The sequence below is a fragment of the Corvus brachyrhynchos genome, unplaced genomic scaffold (assembly GCF_000691975.1).
Source record: "Corvus brachyrhynchos isolate BGI_N302 unplaced genomic scaffold, ASM69197v1 scaffold61, whole genome shotgun sequence".
NCBI classification, from domain to species: Eukaryota; Metazoa; Chordata; class Aves; order Passeriformes; family Corvidae; genus Corvus; species Corvus brachyrhynchos.
In genome coordinates this window covers 5,331,480-5,354,527 of record NW_008236478.1, presented here as the reverse complement: position 1 = coordinate 5,354,527, position 23,048 = coordinate 5,331,480, and the positions used below count along the sequence as shown (strand labels likewise).

Here is a 23,048-nt window from a genome sequence, read left to right as displayed (position 1 = left end):
AAGGATCCTAGTTAAGTAGAAGATTTTTTAAATTGCAGTTCATTTCATTCTACTTCTAAGGATAAGTGCTTAAAATACATCTAAAAGGAATATAGTACTATATGTAAGTTACTATTTTCCTTCAATCAAATGAAAGTAGGAAAGTCTGATTAGCTCAGATCTTTAAACATCTGATGCCCCAAATAAAAAATTTAATTCCCAATTAAAATTGACTTATACTTTTAAATCCAAATAAAATCAGCTTCCACAGAAGCTACAAAGAGGCATAACCATAACTTTTTAGTCTACACTGAAAAAAATGTATCATCTAGGGCAGCAGGAAAAAGCAACATGACACTTGGGAATCTTAAATTTAGATTGATGTTTTGGGTTTCTTTTTTAAGTTATACCTCCTTGAGAATACAAATAGTCTGAACATGGAGAGAACTAAGATGTGAATGTATAGTTGTTGTGGTAAAGACAAACACCAACAGTCTTAGTCTACACATAATAAGCAACAGAATTATCATTACTCTGACCATATACCATTCAAACTCAAAGCATGCCTGCTGCTACATCATTACAGACCTGCAGGCCTCATTCCATCCATGTTAGACTTGCACTGCTTTGTTGAATTTGGATGCTAAAAATGCATTTAATCAATCTTTGGACAGTCTCCATGTTGTACATATTTTTATTTAAGCCACAGCAGGACAGCTGTCAGCATAGCTATGGGCACTTAAGCTTCAGAGAAGTAACCCACTTGTATTTATTATCTTTAAGCCCTACTAAAATCTCTGCAACAAAGATAATATATAATTTCTTTAACAATTAACTGAAGAGGCCATAAAAACAGGTTTATTCCAGTTCTGGAAGTCCTTTTTTTCTCCCAATATTTAGCACCCTTTTTATCCAAAATTTTTAAATTACATATTTCTTCATCTATTAAATTACATCTATTTCTTAAGCAGGTAAAGTGAATAGATAACATAATTAGTCCTGAAGGAAGATTAAACATCACATACAGCATCCAAAAACCACCAGCTAGAAGAAAGCAAGGTGAGACACATGACATTTAAAGCCCACAATTACAGAGACCCACCTAAGTTACTAATGACCAATTCTGAAACACCTATCTCCATTATCTGAAGGATCAAATTATTATTTATAGTTGCTTAATATACCAAAGTTCATCTTCAGTTCGTATTTGTTCTAGGTATGTTCCATCCTGAAAAAAATCTAGTTTTTATTTAAAATTAATCCGCAATTACCAAGTGTGGAGAAAATGTCCATTTACCAAAAGTCACTTTGTCAAACAGGAGAAGGCTGATGTAACCTTACAAAACTACTACAGGAAGATACTAATACTAAAAAACAAAGCCAAGGAATATGTCGATGAGTTAAACAAAACTAATATGATAGTAAGCCATTACTTTCTTTGGTTACTAATGTTTCAAGAATGCTACAGCTAAATTCTGTATCTTTTTAGAATGACTATTTCCATTCCAATTAGATTCTTGCTCATCTTGCTCTTTTATTGTCCAACCCCCCTTTATTTCAGCAGTGGACAAAGAGGAATGCAGAATTGCCAGGTGCAGATATGGGCCTATGTTACCTACAGCAAAAGAACATTGGGAAATGGATGTTTGCTATGTAACTGAAAATACACACCACATTCTTCTAAAAATCATCGCCACTATTCTTACACTACAGGCCACATTCTACAGACTTGAATTTTCTCCCTCTACCAGTATTCTCTACACTTTCCTTTCTCACACCAGTAACTTTTGAACAAGGTTCACTATGGCTATCTTATGCTGAAGAACTGTCAGCTGGAAAGAGCGTCAAAAGACTGGCACAGCCAGCAACAGGAGTAACACAGAAAATGAGTGAGGAGTGGTCTGTAGCATCCAGTAGCATCTGACAAGCTGAAGAATCTATGAATGTATTCATTTCTTCCAGCAATTCTTCAGTGTTTAAGTAAGAAGGTGCTTTGTAAGTTCTCTGGGTAGTAACAAAGACACAATTTACATAATGAGTAAGATAATATTGACTATTTTCTTGCAATGTCAAGAGCTATGCTTCAAAGCTATGTGAAGATATAATAACATCAGATCTCATTAACACCTGCAGCTTCTTTACTACATCAGCAATAGCTCAGGTTTACCTATTACTTGGAAGCAATTCTAAAACCAGTTAAAAGTTAACATTCATGTGGAATTCGGTAAAGCTTTCTACAGAGAACAAGTAATTAACCATTCTCTATGTTAATTACTAAAAACTGTTTGTATGTTAGAGGAATCGAATTTTAGAGAACTTGGGTGGTAGAGCAACATGAAAATACATTCAAAATAGACAAGTATTAAATACTTTAGGAAAGAGAACAGGAAATTTTCATTGAAGTATTGTTTGTTCAAAATCTGATCTCTTGACATAATCAAGCTTCAGCTGAAGTATCCCACACACATTACACCCAGATGCACACCCACACACAAAGATAAAGGCCCTTCTTTAAAGGGCATTAATTACTATGGCAACTACTGTTGCTGATACAGGCAACTCCATTTATTCTATCATTACTTGCATATGCCTAGAAACACCAGAACCCTATGACATTTGCAAACACAGTTCACAACCCAAGTTTATCTGACTTTATCCAATAATTATTTGAAATGTATCAACCTTTGAAAATAAATTAACATATATCTAAGACTTACTCATCCAAAGAAACACAGTGAAGATTTTTCAATCACATTTCTTTTGGAGCTGCAAGAGACACCTAAGATTTTGTGTTTCCATTAATTTATCTGCTTTCTTATAATGTTTGTGTTAAAATAAAATTTAACTTACCGAACATTTTCTGGTCTCAATTTATCCAGTACCATCTCTATTAAATCAGGCCTGAATTCTTCAAGTAAATATTCAGCAGCCAATACTTCTTCTATAGGATAATACTAAAAAACAAAGCCAAGGAATATGTAGATGAGTTAAACAAAACTAAGCATGAAAAAGCTACGGTTCAGTACAGGAAACAAAAGCAAACACTTCTGGTCACTAAATCTGTATTACCTTGGTAATTTCAAATTAGGAGTGTGTAAGATGTTTTAAAATCACTCTCAAAACTAAAAAAGAGGGAGTAGCATTCTAACTATGCAATCATATTTCTCATGTGTTAGGCAATTTTATATACTGTATATTTACGATTCTTCTCTCTTGGAATATTTTATGTCTCAATATAGAAAATCACCCACCTCTAAATAGTATTTTGACTAAAGTAAAAATAACATGGTAAATGCTGACCCCTGCAGGATATTTCTAAAGATAGAAGAATACCAAGTACTCACTAGAGTGCATTTGGGGAAAACAAAACATAAATAAGCAAAATAAAACAAACAAAGAAACAAAAAATATAGGGTTTTTTTAGAACTCTCTAATCATTCACTTCCTATTTACAGTAATTTAAAGGAAACTATATTTCAATATCTAAAAGCATAATGAAACTTTAAACAGTTTTAATTCTAACCTTTTTTATTTAGGGCCAAACTGAAAATCTCTTAAGGTACATGGCAATTTAAGAAGGAAAAAAAAAGTTAAAACTCATCTGAAAATTATTAATGTGGTTGAGAGGAGAACTTTCTTGATAAACACCTGTTTACCAAGGGAAAGTTACCAGGTGACATAGGCACCGAGTAGTTTGCCATATAGGTGTACTTTTTCAACCAGAGAGCAAAATGGCTTTCTGAATTACATACATTATACAAAAAATTACAGTGGAATGACTTCCAGAACAGAGAGTAACTCACAAAAAGGATTCTGGAAAAGAGAAAGCGTTGTGGGGGTGGAGATCAAGGACAATGAACCAAGCCTATGCTATAAAAAATTCAAATGTGAATGCTAAAGATCCAGAATCTGCTGCTCCTTTAACTACTAAAGCAGAGTGAAAATTACCATTCATACTGCAAAGCAAAGCAAAAGAAAGGCAGTTAAAAAAAAAAAAAAAAAAAAAAAAAAAAAAAAAAAAAAAAAAGAGTCCCGATTCAATACCCTGCTCTTTGGAACACTGCTGGCAACTTCCTGGCCTGATTTTTGGAGACGGCAATTGTAATCAGAAATGATCCAACAAACAGAAGCCACTGAAAGACTGTTTCAGAAGTCAGAACTCCATCTCTTAGAGATTTTAGGCATTTGACAGAACCAAAGCAAGAGACAGCATCCCAAGCAGGAGCTCTTTAAATATCCATTTCCATGTTTTCAGCCAAGTCTAATGCTTTTTAGCAAACAGAAAGAAAATTTGAAAATTAAAGATCATTATTTTAGAGATTAAAGGTCTACAACCAGTAGCAGTAATTCCTGCAAAGAAAACAAAAATTTCTCTGAATAGATGCAGACACTAGCTATGCAATGAAGAATGGCTGCAAAAAGTTATAAAAGTTGCATAATTTCACTAGACAAAAAAACCCCTCAACAACCCTATCTAAATCTTCCATTTGTGCAAAATCAGGGAATTTTGTAACAAGTATTAAAGACCAAGTAAAAGCTACATGATTATTCTTTCAGTACCAATATGCAATCATATCAGTAAAAACAAGCATTTGTAATTTGCAATCTTAATACAAACATTTCTGCTTACTGCAGTATTTCAACACTGTGAACTAAGGAACACAGTGTTTATGATAAAACATTATTTCTCTAATACTGCCCTAGAGAACACTTAGCTCCCAACCAAACACAATGGCAAGGTACATATGTCTTAAAAAACACTGAAACAGATCAAACAGCACCTCCAGTTACTGTATTATCATTTCTACCTAGTACAGAAGTATAAAATGGTAGAGTGAACAGAACGTGACTTATTGACTGCCAAAACTAAGGTCTATGCAGCATACAAGAAGTGCAAAGGACCTTTGCAGATGCCTGTATTTATTAAGTGGATAATCAAACATACTGCTAAATGATTGTTAAAAAAACCAACCAAACAAAAACAACCTCCTCCACTTACATGCAACATTCCTCCAAGCTTTGAAGTGTAACCTCGTGGTCGCTCCTTATCTTTAAACCTGAATGCCACAGCATTTAGATCCTAGAAAACAATGTACAAATGATCAAAGAGTATAAATTAAAGCCTATTTTAAGAATAATTACTGGCTACTTAATTCCTTTTTATAATGAAAGAAAAGGAAGTACTTTTGCTGTATCCATGTCATAGCAGTTAGACAAGTACCTAACACAAGTTTTCAGTAATATTCAAGTTGCATCAAATTCACAACCAATTTGTGATAGTCTCATAATGTCAAGTGTTATACAAGTCGTGTAAGTACTTTTCATAGTAAGAGATCTGCCCCACCTCTCATATATTTAAATTTCCTGATAATTTGAAAACACACCAACTCTGATACAACCAGTACACAGTGTTCCAGCGCAATGTTTGTCGTAAGTTAGCAAATCGAAGCCTCTCTCGTCCTTTTTCCTTGCTTTTGTTCAGTCAGCCAAGAGTAAGTTTAGAGACAGAAAAAGTGTGTCTCTTTTTGCTGTCTCAGCCACAGAAATAGAACACAACATTCTCAGGATACAATGGCAAGGGTGAATTAAAGAGATTGAAGACTTTAAAGCCAGTGAAAAGGACGGTCCATCCTTCCATGAAACCATGCAGATAAACTGATTCATTCAACAGTTCAGCTGAAAGTAAACTCAAAAAGATTCTTTTCATACTAGTTTGCCAGCTCTCTGACTCACCCCACAGTCTCGGGAGTGCTGGGGTGGAGAGAAGAGGAGCAAGGGAAAGACAGAGGGATAAGACAGAAGAATTAAACTACCTTGATCAAACCTTGTATTTGCTTACTCTGTCAGTGAAACAAATCCACGGGACTTTTAGCAGAGGATAACAAGACTTGAGACTACTTTCACAGGTATACAGTGTTAAAGTGTAGGAAATAAAGCTAACCCAGCTGCAGAACTTCTACTTTGGAGAGACTCAACAGTTTTGATCAACAGTTTTGATCAAATAACACTAAGATGGAACAAGAAATCTTTACCCAAGCGTATGTACTGAACCAATGACACTATATATAGAAATAACACTGGGTTTGTTTCACACTGACACTGAGAAGAGCAGTGCTACCTGATAGGACACTTTACATTTTTGCTCTGTGCACACAGAACTACCCAGCCTTGAAAGAAGCATGAACAGTTCAGCAAAAACTGACATGTACTGCCAAAGTACTTCATGAAAAGCCTTTAGTTGATTTTCCAAAAAGGTGGTGGCAACAAACAGCAGATTAAATGTCTATTGCCATTACAATCTTAACGATACAATTTGACACACAAAAGAAGGGAGGGGTAGAATAACAGCCATTTCAATTTCCAATTCAATGTTACTCCTCAACAGTAAATGTTTTCCCCCCTTCTTCAGTGAAGACTAAGGGAAGTTATGTAAAATCCTTGTGGACAGAGTAAGATCCTTCTTCCTTCACCTCCATTATGCTATAGTAACTCCCAGCTCTATGAGAGCATTTCACACCCATGTTAAGACAATGTATTCTGAATGTACTTGTCATTTGTGTCATTGCATCTTAAAAATTAATAAACTTAATTACCACGTGATTATTAAATGCTACTTACAAAGTCAAATAATCTAATGATAAAAAAGAGTTTGTAAAAATACAACCACCACATATGGTACAGCCCCAATTACTTACCTTGCACTCTTGGAAAACCCATTCTTGAGGTCCTTCTGTACGTAGTTTTTGAATATATTGAAACATGTGCAAAATAATATCTTCAACATGCACTGAAAAGAAAAAAATAATTCACTCAGTTCTGCACAGAGAAGAAATTTAAGGAACACAAAAATGGTTTTATTTTTAATTACACTTCGACACATCAAGATCTTTAAGTACATCTGCAATCCCACCAAAGTTAAACTTGCTTTTCCCAAACATGAATTTAAGGTGCTTATGTCCCCAGCTAATTCCAAGAATTGCACTGAACATGTCTTTACATGAAGATACTGATTTTCAATATAATTTAACTTGCATCTAAATAGTATGAATAAGTAGCACACAAAGGTGTTAACAGCTCTTCCTTTAAAGAAATTTAAATAAAGTATTTAATTAAATAACTTAATATAACCTTAAGTAAGTTGATTTCTTATGTTAGGCGAAGTGTGCTAGCATACTTAGAGGAACTAAACACAGAATAAGAAGTTCACTAAAATAAATTGCCTTTTAAGCTACAATCACAATTAGTCTCTTCAGATACAAACACAAAACCATCAGATCAGCAATAACATGGAATACAGATGGTGCTTCACTTACAAAGTCCTTCTTCTGTCAAGTCCACATTAATGATGAAAAACATGAAACCTCTAGCACCTTCCTTCTGGCCTCCAACAAGAGTATTTACCCATCCTATGTCATTAAAAAGAAACTATATTACATAAACAAATCTAAAATAATTTATGCAACTTTTTGCATGCTTCAGCAACATCATTTTTGAAAACCCATTTTGATTCATTTACATGTTTTCCTTTACTTCCTTCATGCCTACTGCAACAGTGCAAGTTAAACATAACACAAGTCAGATCTATCCAATTTTGTATTCTGAGTGATGTAACAAACTCAAGATCATTTGATTACTGGATAATTTACTTCTGTTTTGAACAGAATGATACAAAAGTAAAACAGCGAAAGGTACACCCTTGTAATCTTCCAGACATTAAGGGACCTGACAGTAGTCTCCAAGTTAGTGACAAAATAGAGACAAGATCATTACGTTAAAGTTCGTGTAACTCTCTAAATAAGGCACATAGAGGGGAGTCCAAGAAATAATAGCCTCAGCAGCCTGAGTGACTGTTACCTATTTATTCCTACCTGCTGCAGAAACAAAAATAAAGCACAAAATTGTTCAGATTACTCAAACAGATTAAGGCTTTTAACACATAGGAGTCTATCTCAAGTGAAACATGATTAAACTTTAAATAACTGTGTGATCAAATATTTTTCAATTCTCTACCCTCAAAGGACTTACCTTTGGCTTTAAGCTCTGATAAAAGACTCCCCGGGCCTTCATGCCCAATCAGATGGCCAAGGTAATGACCAGGGTTTGATTTATAGTACTTTTGAAGGTCTGGTATAGGAAATGTGACATAAAGATTTCTAATGTCCTTAATGGGTACCACTTTATAAAGTTGCTGAGGGGAAAAACAAACAAGAAGACCCATGAACAAAGGGAAACTCATCTATTAGATTCATCTCAGGAGCATGTATCATGTTCCCTTCACACACACACATTACAAACACATCTCCCAAATCTCAAAAATAAAGGTATCTAAAACATAGGGCAACACTTCAGCCATTCATGGTACAAACAAAAAAAATTAATGATCTCACAGTTGCTTACAACTGCAACCAAATGTGCAACCTCTACTATAAACTATACAAAACTATATTCAGCATGGAAAAGTAGGTGGAAAATGAATAAAGAAACATAGAATTTAACAGGGACATTGATAAAAGAGTAGTGAAGTGCAAAATGTAATACTGAAACATAAAAAAAAAACCATTTAAAATATACACCCGGGATGGAAGATGTATCTCTATACATACCCGGAGATGCTCTTCTTGGAAAGGATGTTCAGGAAACTCGGGTATAGGGACATTTTTATTCTCTACTTCTGAAAATAACTTTACCACTAAGCAAGTCAGCTCATCCAAGGATTCTAGAATAAACATCAGAAAAAAACCAGTCATTATAGGAAGATTCCGACAAACTTTTTTTTAATATTGCTTGGGAGAGCCATGAATTATACAGAAAGGCAGTTTTAATGATGTTATGATTTTTAATTCTAGTACGGAAATAAATATTCATATTTGAATTTTGAAATGTAACATGCTAGAAGCACCATGCTTATTAAAGGAAAGCTTCAATCATGATTAAAATAAACCCTGTAACTGAAAATATATCTTTCTTTATGTTTTACAGACTAATCTAAGCTAGAACTGAAAGGTACATCAGGTATCAAACACCTACAAAAATAAACATTCCAAAAAAGTTTAAGGGACATGGAATTACAGCTGCAAATTTTCTAGAGTGAAAGTATCTTTGCCAAAGCTTGAATTTGCTTTAGCCTCAGTTCATGTCCAGTACTTCAGGTACACTGTGAGCCAGGTATGTCCCTAGCACCCAACACACACACACACACCTGCGACCTGTTCAAGCACTTCTAATTTTACATCCATTCTAATTTCAGTCTGTGACTGCAGTACTTCGCAAGAATGAGAGCAGACCTTTTGCAGAAAGAATGTGACAATGTGCATTAACTCACCTAAACTGACCTATAGCCTTTCTGTTGAAATTCTGCCTTCAAAATTGCTATCTGCCTCAAGAAATGCTTTTTGGAGCACTTCTCAAAGTGAGCATAAGATAAAAAAGATTCATCTGACAATTTTTTAGTGAATGTCTTTCAAGGGTGGTTACTGGAAGAAACAAAACATCCGTTTCTTGGATATCTCAAAGTACAGCCTTAATCCTTGAAAGATTTCTATAAGCAGTTACCTTGTTACCGAAACAATCCCAGTTAGATTGAAAAAGTAGAATCTTTCCTGCTCAATATATGCATGCTCCTACACTACACTAACTGAACTGTGCTGGGGAAAACAACTAACAAAATAATGCAAGCCAAGAGGGTCCACTATATATTACAATTTTGTGAACTGCATGTTATTCTATTAAAAACGACTAATTTTCATGCATATCAGCAAAATATACATTCATTTAATCTTGCAGTGACAGTTTTCTTTAGCACAGATTCACAGTTGCCAAGGTGATTCTTACTGAAAAAGTTTCCATGTAAAATTCCTCAGTGAATTTTGCTTTTGATTAGATAAAAAATTCATTTTCTTCCATTCATATTCACCATCCAAGCATTACTGTGAAACACCATAAAAATACCAGTCTGCCAGCACATTTACAAAGAGCAAACAGTTTTCAACACACTTATTAAGCTTTTGGCAAAACCATATAAAGTATCATCTCAACTGTGGAAGGTTCTAAGCAGTTGGAACCTCCTTTTTTTTTTTCAAGTATATACATAAAGTCTTAACCAACACAACAAAACTCACCTCTTCCTAAGACACAAATGGCCATTAAATTTGATGAATAATAAGTAGAATGGAACTTCAGTAGCTCTTGCCTTACATCTATTCCTTCTTTGGTTGGTCTAGTTTCCAGAGTGAATTTGTTCCCTGTAACATAAAACCAATTAACAATATTTTATGTTTAACAGTATTTAATGTTTATGAACTTACAGATCAAAAAGAAATATATAAATTCATCAGTCTGCTTTCCTTTGGATGGACAGTAATTCTAAAAATAATCAATATGCATAATAAGAAAATTGGATCAATAGTGTCTTATGTTTTAAATATTTTGCCTATACTCCTCACCATTTGCAGACAAATTAAATGGCAAAGTTCTAGACACTCTACTCTGTTCACTCCCACAGCATCAATACATAAGATAAAATAAAATAACATAGAGTTAAAGCTTCAGTTCAGTAACTGTGCTGTTACAGTACTGGAGTACATTAGGAAGCAACAGTCAGAAGACTGCAGATGTAGGAAAATGGACACTAGCCAGTGCAGAAGAGCTGGGAAAATTACTTGACACTGAGGGTAATGATGGAGAAGAATCACCATCATAAGCATTAATTCAGGGAGATCAGTGAAGGATATCTGGGCACAAATGCACACCCTTAAAAAGAAACCTGGAAGCTGCATTTGTTCCTATGGACAGACGAGGAATAATGGAAGGTTTGCTGACCAAACAGGGTGCACAGCAATGAGGAGTGACCTGAAGCATCAAATGGAGTAATTCCTGTATTCTGCGAGATTAACCTCCCAGCTGACCAAAAGGAAACAATAAGGATGCCAAATGCATCGCAGCTGTCAACTCTTTGGGTAAATAGAAACCATCAAAGCTGAGCTCTACTTCTGCAAAGTCACATCTACTGGAAGGCTGTGTGCTGTAATTTAATCTCAGAATCAGAATCTAATCTAAGGAGAAGAGAATATGACTACTGCTGTTGAATTTGAGCACATTTTAGGTATTCTCCCCAAGAAAACATTTCACTTCTGTGAGCTACACAACATTCTTAAACTGCACAATACTATTTCTGCAATTTCCACTTATGTTTTCTGTGTGCTACATAAAAATTAAATAATGTCTTCAGTAGCAGACATTACAGAATGTACTCTGAACACCTGCCTACTAATGCACAGTTCCCAAGGCTTTATTTTAAAATCTACCTGTTTGGAGAATGGAGTTACAGTTGCACTTTTACAGCCAGCCTCTCTTTACTGGTTAACAGAGCAATACCTGCTCTTGTGGCAGGTGGCTACCAGACCCACAACTATGCCCACCATCAACAGATGTAAAGGTATTCTTGTCTTTCTTGAGACAGAGGAAGAAACCACTCCCTTAAAGCCCATTATCTGCTCTCCCATCCTCCTACTATACTCAATATTTGAGTCAATTATTCATCGAGCAAACTGACCCATCCACGAAACACTTTTTTTTGAGCACATTATGCTCAAAAACAGCACAGTCCTGTAACTTTAACAGTTTCAAAAATAAATTCACATAGAAAATAATGCCTATTAAAAAAACCACCCAACATTTAAACTTCTACCAAAGCATCAAACATCTGTGGTTTTGCCCAGAACTATGGTATCTTAACTTTTATGCTTTTTGAATTGAGGTTTTAGGGTGTATATTCTCAATTGTTACTAAGCGTTCTGTGAATAATTAAGCCTGAACAATAAAAAAAATACAGCCGTAAGACTGGGATTTGGCCAAGATCACTCTGTCTCCTCCTCTTGTGCTCTATGGTTCAGATTTTGTTTCTATATTCCTACTCAGTAATTTTCATGATGTTTTGCTGATCTTTCTGATTTGACCTAGCCACTGTCATCTAGTCTAAATGCAGTATTAGTTAACAAAAAGCATATGACTAACAACAATTTAAATACAATTCATTCACTTTGTTATGCACAAAGACTTAACAGTACCAAATTATGACAAATCCAGTAATTGGAAAACAGCACTCACTGCAGCAATTATCAGAATCATAAAGGTTGCTTCATCGTTGTACTCCAAGTCTTGGACCACTCTTTTTCCTATGCTTTTGTCTAGCTCTGTTTGGTCTATGATGTGAAAAATGTCATAAAGCGCCAAAATAAACATGTATGGAGAGGAAAATAGGAGAATTGTTTCAGTCTGTCTTTAGCAATTCTATATAAACAATAATACTATGTAGGTTACACAGAACTCCACTGGATAGATAATTATATTCTGACAAACCTGTTCCAAATTTACTGAAGGGATGATTGGGATTTCCAGTAGCCTTCTCCAACTGAAACAACCTCCAGGCATCATTCATTAGATTCTTCTCATGCTCAGAATCGACAGCATTCACTTCCCTATCTTTGCAACTTTCATCAAACAGAGGGCACAGAAAAAACTGGGCAAATCTAAAGAGAAAAAAATTAATTCAAGTCAAGAGTACTGTACATAAATTGTAACAGAAAAGTATAAAGCTTGGTGCTTGGTACCTCCTGAAAACAGCTGAACAGATTATTTTTTAATGCAGAACTTACAAATTCTCTAACAGTTTTGACACTGATTCAGTATCCTTATTTCTCAAGTTCTTTGTGTATAAATGCAAACAACAACATATTCATCACATAAGGTACTACGAGAATCAAGGGCCTTGTATCACAATTCCCACAGTGAAAATTTCTCCTGTTTTGAGGTTTAGCTGCAAGAGGCTCTTAATTTCACCAATGAAATATGTCTTGTCAGACATCCAGGGAGAAGCCAAAGAGAAAACTCACTCTACCTCACTGACTACACACCTTTCAATTTCTGTCCCCTCCCAAATAACACTGAGATTTCAGCAGTTCCCTCTGCTAAGAGAATCCTATTATATTTCTAGACTTCACCCTTGTTTTGCTGTCAATAAGGATCCCATGGGAAGCACAGCATTTGATTGCACTATCCCAGTATTTGCACAATGTGTAAATTCGTGATCATATTCTGTGCCCCACATTTCCAAAAATATTCAGTGTAAACACAACATTTAAACTTCAAAAATTCTGCCTCGATGAAGAACTCTCCTAGACGAAAAAAATCTGAGTAAGACTTCTGAACTGAAAAATACATGGTTATCAGTTTTAACAAAAGGTATTTTTTACCTTTTTTTAAATATCATGTTAGAACTATCAAAAAACTTCTACACTAATAACTTCAAGTAGAACCTCTGTAACAAAAATGTATACTAACTTATACTAAAATACTAAATATTAAAAAGTATGTGTTTAATAATAAAATACTAAAAATATGTGTTTACCTGTCCAGTGCACCTTCTAGATGTTCATGTGATACATCAAAGTAATAGTTGGTATGTTCACCACTCGTGAAAGCATTTGAGCTCCCAGCATGCTCACTTAGAAATTGGCTATACTCATTCTCTTTTGGATATTTCTTGGTTCCCAGGAACAACATATGCTCACAAAAATGACTAAGCCCAGCAATGTTGGGGGGATCAGACAAGGATCCTGCAAGAGGAAAAATTTTATGTAACCAATCATAAAAAGTAATACTAAAACATTAAGTCTTAAAGTGCTTTATATTATAGTATGTTGCTTCAGGCAATTATATCAATTCTGTAGCAGTAAGAAGACACTTGTGCAACTACAGTCAACTAAACTTAATCTTCAAAACAATACTTTAAAACATTACAATCAGTAACTGAACCTATTAGTGTCTCAAATTGCCTCTCCAGATCAGCTTGCACCTCCTTATACAGACTATTTTCAATTGAAATTCATGACTCATAATCTGTAAATACCTGGCAAATCGCACTGCTCTGAAATCTATACTTTGACTTTAGTAACTGCACTGTTAGGAGGCAGCAATTGTCAACCATAATTAAAGAGTTATTTATCCTGTTGTTTATAGGACGAGTGATAACCTGTAATTGCCTGAACACAAGCAGCTATGGATGACCAGCTAGTAGGTGTGAAGGCAAGCAGATTAAAATAATGATCTGGAAGAATGGAAGAGAGAAAGGTAGAAGTTTGAGAGCAGCAGTCCCGCCTCAGAATGTGCAGCAATGTGCAGTGGGAGAGTGGAGATGAAGGCAACAGATACATCTCCTCCAGCACATGTGCAGGAACTGGATGCTGCAGTTGGCTATCACTGTCACAGGACCTAAATGAAACCACATTCGGGATCCTCTGAACTAGATAATGATGTGGGACAGCCATGCCCGTAACAAAAAGGGCCAGAAGCTTTTTAAGTCCCTCTATTACTTCTGCCCTAACGCAAACAGCAGCAAGCGCTCCCAACTACAGAAATGGCAAGAGGGTGTTTAGGTTATGCACACATGAATTATACTTTCCAAGCAACTGAAAAACTACACAAGCTTTAGAAATACCTCAGATATAATAAAAGGCTTCCATTATTCCAAAGAGACAAAGTAATTGCCTTCCCCTTTTATTTCCCTTATTTCTGTTTGCACACATAAGCATCACTGAAGTTAGGGAGTGCCTCTTCAACTTCTCTAGCACTACAGCATTTTGTCACCTCTACACATCAACAACTTCGCATGAAAAAAAAAGTCTGACATGACAGATGGAGCTGTCTGAAATAATTGCACTTACACCCGCCCCTTTTCTGCTTACAAAAGATCTTTCACCACAGATCTTAAATCTGAAACTTAATGGTTAAAAGCAGTCTTTCAACTGACTGAGCTACACTTGAGTAAACACAAGAGTACAATAAGAGCATTTAGCTCTAATAATTTTCAACTTGATGTGTCAAAGAATTAAACAAACTATAAACTACAATAAAAGGCTACACTGCCAACTACATACCACTACTGTCAGTTTATTTGCATCAAGATACCAAAACTTTAAGCATTTTTATTAATGACATAATGAACACAACATAAATTGAATACCTATGTGCACATCAAGTGCTGCTGAAGACTTATCTGTGGTGGGGTCACTAATGAGAAGAGCTTTAATGCCATTTGCCAATTCCAGTCCACGATATTCTCGTTTATCCTCAGGTGATTTGATAATTTCATTTGTTATTCTCTTAATAGCTGGATTGTTCATTTTGTTGTTTGTCTCCTTCTGAAACCTTAAAGAAAACAGAAGAAATTTCTTATTATTTTCACTTAAGCCTTGCTAGAACCTTAATATTATGTTAGACAATACAGAGCAATACTGACAGCTAGAAGTTCTATTATGCGCAAAATTCACTGAATTTGCCAAAAATTCAGACTCTGAAAAATACTGCTGCTAAAACAAAAAAGAAACCTTGAAGAGCAAGAAACATGTAAAAATGTACATCACTTAACTGAATGCTTCAAGTATCACATTAACTGTAATTTAAACAACCCAAACTTAATAAACGTCATCCCTTTATTTGATTATGATCAAAATTAAATCAAATGAAGCATACACTGCTAACTCAAGTATACTTTCAAACTTCAGGAAAGTATTTAATGTATCTAAATTGTTGATTATATTACAAATGCTGTAACTCTGATTGTCAGATAAACAAAATTTTACTAACAGACCACTGGATTTGTACACTCAAGCAATAAATGGTAACACTGTTTGCATTACTGCCATAAAAATACAAAGACTGCAGAACTGCCACGATAAACAGGGATAGATTGTCTCACATGTTTAAACCTCTACCATTAGTTTAACAGATGCTACAAGACACCCTTCTTCAAAGGCACAATTTTGAAATGCTAAGAAAGTGTGACTGATTCAGAATCTGAATGTCTCTAAGCAAAAGCTATAAACAATATGAAGTAACTTTTTAAAATGTGCCATTCAATGCACTTTAGAAGGAAACATTTCCACTAGTAAAACATGGTTCTCTCACTATGAAATACTTTAAAAAAAAAAAGTGTAGTCAAATGTAATCACTAAACAGTAGCTGAAATGCTGAATTTAAATTTAAATGTGTACACTCTCATTTAAACTGATCATTTATCCACTAGTTTAACCCTGTGCTCAGGCCAATCCTGCTTGGAATATCTATGGGCCTTCTTCCTCTGAAAAAATGCAGATACCACTGAAATATAAAGATTACTCCAAGTACCACAACATCTCTGTTTCTCTGCATCAACAGCACTGATACAAACTGTACTAACGATTAAAAGATGCCTCCATGTTCAAAGTTCAGAATTTTAAGAAGAAATACTCTACTAAAGATATCGTGTAAAATTTTTGAAGTGAGAATAGATACTACTTTTCATATATGAAAATCAGTAACAAAACTGTTCCTAATTGTTTTTGACTTGCACACAAGTTGGATTGACAAATCTAAGTATGCAGGAGAACAAGGAGGTCCCTTAAGCTCCTGATTCCATGTCTGCTAATGAACACCTATAGCTTGGTTTTCAGCTAGAATATTCTATCTCAGTAAGAGACTAGTTGCTTGTCAGAAGACACATATATACTACAAACTATTCAAGTTGTGGGTTTTTTTAAAATGTTATACAATTTCCTTGTCATCTGATATCTCCCTGTTATTTCTACACCACATCACTATAAGTCACAGAACTTTACTGTTTGCTCAGATGACTCATGTTTCCAACGTGATTCATCAAATTACACAGCTATGAAATCTTATGAGATTTCAATTGATGTCTTGTGAAGCTGTACACCTCCACTTCATTTTATTATCATTCCCTACTTCTGCCTCCTTCATAGGCTACCTCCAGCTTGGTAGTAAAATTCCAGTACAGGAAAAACCTACAATTTCCAAAAGGACAAAATCAGTAATTAAGCCTTCAAACCAAGGACTGAAATTTTTATCTCCATCTTCACTGTTATTTCAGTGGGCATTATGAATACAACATTCTCTAAGTTCAAATGGGTTTGCATGATTACCTACAATTATTTAGCTGCAAAGTGAATCGTAGTACCAGACAACTCAAATAAAAGCAAGGGCTGATCAACTATGCAATACTCCTGGAAGGCAAATACATCAAAAGAACAAGACCAACACCTTCCTGCTTAAGTACTATTCCTCCTGGTGCTGTGTTACTACAATACAAAAGTGAGAAGAAAAAATTACACTTTAGAGAGAACTTTTATACCATTACATTTTCTTAAGGAGTAAACTGTAAGACCCAATACTAAACATTCCCCCCATGACTGTTTTCCTGCACAGTTTTCAAGTAAGTGCAATTGCTTTATAAAAATACCACAATCCATTCTTTCACACCAGAACCCTAAAACTCTACAAACCACTTTTTCACAACAGAACTGCTTTTAACCACAGGCAAAAAAAAAAAAAGTAAGAAAACCAGAAATTCTGTACTTAATTTTTTGAGAAGTAGCTTAATTTCTAAAGTCATGTCCAGAAGCTGTCCTAAAGTCCATGTACTATAGCTACTTGCTGTACTGTCATTACAGTGAGCACTGGATACTGCTGGTCAGTAGCAAAGCAAGCCTTCCACAAAGGAGCTGCTATGTTTACTGCAGAGCTAATAGCCTAACAAAAACATTAAAAGAAATATTACCATACTACTTTCACAAAACAGAAGCAACAGAGGAAGATGTCTAATAAAGCCAAAATAGCGGGAACAATACAAAGCACTACCATGGCAGAAAAAATTCTTCCACTGGCTCAAAAATTACAGGTGGAAAGATGACATAGGTAGAAAGCAAAAAAGAATAGGGATGTCTGAACTAAGAACAGTGTCCCTACTCAATGAATAGGAAATATTCTTCCTCCTCATCAAAATTACTTCACTCGTACAGGAAAAGTACCAGTTAAAACCAACACCGAATTTTCAATTACTGCACTTCTAGTGAAATTATATTCTATTCTTTGAGGTTCCACTTTTGTAATCATTTCCAGGCAGGCAGTCCCTTGGAACCAGCAAGGCTCTCTGGGGATGCCAGGTTTCACCTGCAAACTGAATATTACAGAGTGGGATTAAGTGATATATGATTCTGCTTCACTATTTTAATCTCTCAAAGTTATTTTAGCAAACTTACTTTAATTAAAAATTGGGCTGTGTAGTGAAATCTAAGTCCAATGTTTGAACAATTAAAGGACCATATTTGAAAACCAATTAACAGAAACTCCTGAGGGTTGCTTCAATGCAAGAATGTGACTAGCTAATAAAAATATGACCCCCAAGGCACAAACTCCAAAGTGCTTCTCAAGATTTTTTTTGTCATGACAGTATGCACATACTGAAGTCAAGTGCTAGACACAGGTCTGCTCCAGATGAAAGGCAAGTTACCATCTCAGCACATTTTGATGCTTGTTTTCTATTATTTCCCTTTAAATTCCTGTTTGCTTGAAGTTTTTATGCAACTAATTGCTTATCATTTACCAGAATGAAGTGAAACCTTAATTGCATGAGAACCTCTGTTCTGCCCTGCAAGGGAGCTACCATTGGTACCATGTTCTCTGTGTTATTCACTAATCCATCTTGGTTTACCTGAAGATTTCTCCAGCTGCCAATGTGTGGAAAAAAAGAAGTGCTGTGTGCTTTGGCAGGCGGCCCAGTGCTGCAGAACACCAGCCAGAGTTTTCTCACCTCTCTTACAAGGATGACAGCACCGAACTGAGCACTCTGGAAGAGTCCATGAACTTCTTCAGTTGCAAACTCATGGCCTTGCAACAACCAAGTAAATCTGCATTCTTGGACAGGTCTGCACCCCTTCTCTTTGTCTCTTGCACCTACTTCTGCTCATGATAGCAGTAGAATTTGATGGCATAGTAATAGTCTTTTATGGGTAACAGTCATGTTACCAGTAAGACAATCATGAATCTACCTACTCTCCTAACATTTCCATTCACCTGTATGTTTTAATAAAAACGTAATTTTTTTAGACTAAACTGTAGGCAGTAAAATTTTTCTCTAAAATCAGACAAATACTTTTAAGTTCTGTTACTAAGAATGTAATAAAAATGGAGCAGTGAAAGAGTAACCTCTAAAAAAAAAAAAAAAAATCAACAAATTAAATCAATTCAGGTGAACACTACCAAAAGAGATTCTTCAGGAGACTATCCATACTCTTTCAGGTTACAGGTTCAGCAATTCTTCTTTTAGACACTTAGAGATTAAAATACTTCATGATTCAACATCCATAAAGCATCAATCTTGTGTGAATTTGCTTGTCATGAAGCTAGAGAATGTATGAGATCCCAACACATTCCTGATACTGATCTAAATAATTCTGATTGCATGCACAGGCAGACAGACTGCATAAGTAGATAAACTGCTCAAAATGTTAACATGTTTTATCACTTTTAAACTCATCAGGAATTCAGCACACTACTTCATACACAAAAGATCCAACTACAAAGACCCACAATGATTTAATCAGTGCTCCCAAGTTATTAAGAACAACTAATCATGCCAAATCAGGCAAGTTTGAAGATGATGAATATTTATAAGGTTTTGTTATGTAGTTCATTTTGAAGAAATTCTAAAGTCTCGCTACAATTAAAGCATTTTCAGAACCTCAGTCTGCAGCTTTTTGCCAAGCCTGTAATTGACTCAGAAAATTCCCTCCTAATGATGGTGGCCAGGGCAGATGCCTACCTTGCTCTTGTTTCCCAGAGAGTCCAGCTTCTACAACTTCTAGATCACAGCAGTAAAACTTGGTCTGCCACAGGCTTCACTGCCAACGTGACAGCAGAAACACTGGTGTGTAACACCAGTGTACAGGAATTACCAGTAGCATTAATAAGAGCATACCACGTGTGACCTTGGCAAAAACAAGGGCCCTGGTACTTTCACACATAAGATCAGGCCCCAGCTGAGTAACTGGCCTGAGAAGTACAATGATGTGCTGGCCAAAAGAGATGGGATATACAATCAAGACACCATAAAGCTAATTTACTGCCCTAAATCTACATTCCTTAACTGGACCACTCCACAGTTTCCAAAGCACTGGGTAAAAAAGTCAAACAAAAAGGCAGGACCTTATAGAGTCTGATTTTACATAGAGCAATAAAGGATAACAAGTTTTTTTTAATCTCTAAATAGCTTGAGCTTACTTTTCCTGTGTCCTCAAAAATTGCCCCAAACAATTCATCCAAACACAACCCCTTGCAATTCCCTAGCTGTAATATTTTACAAAATTCCAAAAGGGTGTTGAAGCCTTTGATTATTTGGAAGACCTGAGGGGGAGGGGGAGGGAGGGGTGTTAAGTAAAATTATCTGGTTTTAATCTTTAGATGTCATTGAAATATAGTATCATTAAAATTTTCACAAATCTGGCGTAGTAATTTGGCTTGCATCAGTATTTTCAAATTGCATGTTAAGAACATGACTGATCAGACTAGTTTCTGTGCTACGTGACTAACTGCTTCAAAGCGTATTTTACACATTTTCTTAAGAAATGTACTCACTAATTCAATTAATTGCTTTGTTCATTGAATACTTGCAGACCAGTGGTTCTCATTCTCTCTTCCTCTCCCCCTGACATTTTTCCTCCATCACCCAGCCTACAGTTGCAGGGCTTGCTCCACAGCCCCAGGACTGTGGTGGTGTCTAGCACGTGGCCCTGCACACACAGCAGGAAATGTTAAAACTAGATGCTACAGGAGAGACTGCTGTGCTTTGTGTATTTCATAGATTTTATATGCAAGTAGCACATCAGATTGCTCAAAACTCTTTGTAAAGCCAACTCACTTAATGCTTTATGCTACCATCTGTCTTGTATCCTCAAAAAGAAAAACTTGTGAGGTCTGAATTAAAAAAAAACCAAAACACAAGATGAGACTAATACTTCAGTTATACTGCATAACAACAAGAAATTCACAGAAAGATGAGAGAACTGGCAAGAAAATCTGATCTAGCAACAAAAACAGAGAGAATTTTAGAATTCTGAATCATTAAAAGCACTGTATTCCCACATTAAAAGCAACTGCTTATCTAACGCTAGAGCTTTGACATGAGCAACAAACCCATAACAACGAGCAGTTTACAAGAGTCAGTGGTGTGTTTCAACAAAGGAAGTCCTGGCTGTTCACCTATTCTGTAGGTTAGTTTTTATGATTTTGGACAATTCAATTCTGGTTCTACTGTTAAAATTATAAATAAACTCTCAGCCCTACAGCATTCTTTCCCATCTCAATTGTTCAGGCAAGCTATAGTTCTGACTCATTCTAAAAACAAGATGCAGAAGGTAAGATTTTAATAGAAAGCTGTAGTGAAGCAACTTTCAAACAGGATCCATCAAAAATCACCTTATTATATACATACAGTGCTACCTCATAAGAATATTTGAGCAACTTATGTGCATCATAGAAGTTGAAAGCAAAGATACTCGCTGACAGATCATGCATATACAAATACATAACCAGACACAAAACTGATTAAAGCAATTTCTCTAGATTTTCATTAAAAACTTTTTTATTTCTATGCAGTTAAAAGATCAGTAACTAAAGTTACTATAAAAGTATCTAATACAATAGAATTAATGTATCAAAAATATCAACCCCACATGCCATTTCTCAAATGGTCTGACTGCATTTTTAGTAAATGACTTCTACAATAACCACCAATGACCCCTATAGCTAGGAGCCTAATACCTTCCAGTACTGCGAAACACTGGAGGTAATGAACTTCTCGTCCCTTCCCTCTTTCTTCTGGATCTAACAGGGGTGGGGAGTGCTTCTGTATTCATGTGCAAAATATGTTATATGCTTGACACTTCAATCAATTCCCAAAGGTACCATTTCATCCAAGGATTAAGCCACAGCCTTACAGTGACTGAAGACAGAAAGGAGAAAGCGAGCAAAAAAAGCAGGAACATAGGAACAAGAATCCTTCAAGGGACTTCCAACTAGAATAGAAAATTTTAATGCTGTACATCAGATGAAAAGGAGATAAGTTGTAACTAAGAAATTACCTTGCTAATTGACATAGAGATGAAGGTTAAAAATGTTATGAGAAGAAAAAGTTCAAGCATGAACAAAATACAGAAATGGAAACAGGGAACATGTAACTAAAAAAAGGTTCTTTATTTTCACATCTTAGAAGAATCATCACATGAAAGAACTATGCCTGCTCTCATTTCATTATCATTTATGTAAATCCTAATTCACAATTAAAATCAAATGGATGATTAAATCATGGTTGTAGGCAGTATGAAAACATAACAGGCCTACTCACATATATAAAGTTAAGTCCGAATACTGTATATATTCACATGCGTAAAGAGGCATAACCTAGCAGGAGAAACTACAGCCTGAGAAAAGCATTAGCTCCTAATATACACCGTGGATTACCTTTACAATTCTGAAGCATAAATAGCAGTAATGAACAGTAACAGTGCACCCGAATTTTGACACACGAGCGCCGACAGTATGAGTCATCATAACTCACTTTTTTTCACCGGAAAGATGCTACTTTTGACGTCTCTTACTTGTGCAGTATTAAAAATAGGTTTGGCTACTAAGGTAACAGATACAGTGTTAATGAAAGAAAGACAACAACTTAGCCTTTGTCCCTCACCCCAGTTCCTTTCCCGGAAAAACTTTGCCGAGTTGTTACGCAGTTTAAATTGCCCCTAAAAGTGAGCTATGCCAAGCCTCTCGCCCGCTCCTCCCTTGACCGAGGTTAGTTGCGCTCTCTCCACTGGAGCTGGTGACACTGGTAACACAAACACGCAATAACAAGCCCCGCACAATGCCAGTGCCAGACAACTCGTCAGAAACTGAAGAGGCCATCAACTTTGGGTAACTGTTAGCAGTTTCTTCTTAAGGATTTTAAACTTTTTTGTTGTTGTTGTTTCCATGACTATGCCTTAGGAAGACATGGCAAGTTAAATAACACGACAATTCATAGAGGTTTTTTGAGGAGGAAGGAGAACAACAAAGCAAGCCCCCGGGCAACGAAAGCCGCACGGCTGATGACCAAGCCTGCTTTGTCAAGGGAGGTGCAGCTGCAAACACCGGAGCACGTCAGCCCGGGCTCTCCCGGGCGGCAGGGCAGGACACAAGGCAGG

General features: G+C 35.8%; 1 protein-coding gene across 1 annotated transcript in view; it reads right to left on the bottom strand.

The window, feature by feature from the left end:
• Positions 1–23,048, bottom strand: part of IDE (insulin degrading enzyme) — a gene marked incomplete at its 3' end in the record, with an annotated part of 57,956 nt that overhangs the window by 28,042 nt on the left and 6,866 nt on the right. Inside the window, exons 2-11 of the mRNA XM_008643808.2 lie at positions 14,999–15,183; positions 13,385–13,592; positions 12,337–12,506; positions 10,098–10,220; positions 8,583–8,695; positions 8,005–8,167; positions 7,293–7,385; positions 6,675–6,766; positions 4,979–5,059; positions 2,830–2,933 (exon numbers count right to left, since the gene is read on the bottom strand). Of these exons, the coding sequence (XP_008642030.1) occupies positions 2,830–2,933; positions 4,979–5,059; positions 6,675–6,766; positions 7,293–7,385; positions 8,005–8,167; positions 8,583–8,695; positions 10,098–10,220; positions 12,337–12,506; positions 13,385–13,592; positions 14,999–15,158 (1,307 nt within the window). The remainder of the gene's footprint in view (positions 1–2,829; positions 2,934–4,978; positions 5,060–6,674; positions 6,767–7,292; positions 7,386–8,004; positions 8,168–8,582; positions 8,696–10,097; positions 10,221–12,336; positions 12,507–13,384; positions 13,593–14,998; positions 15,184–23,048) is intronic.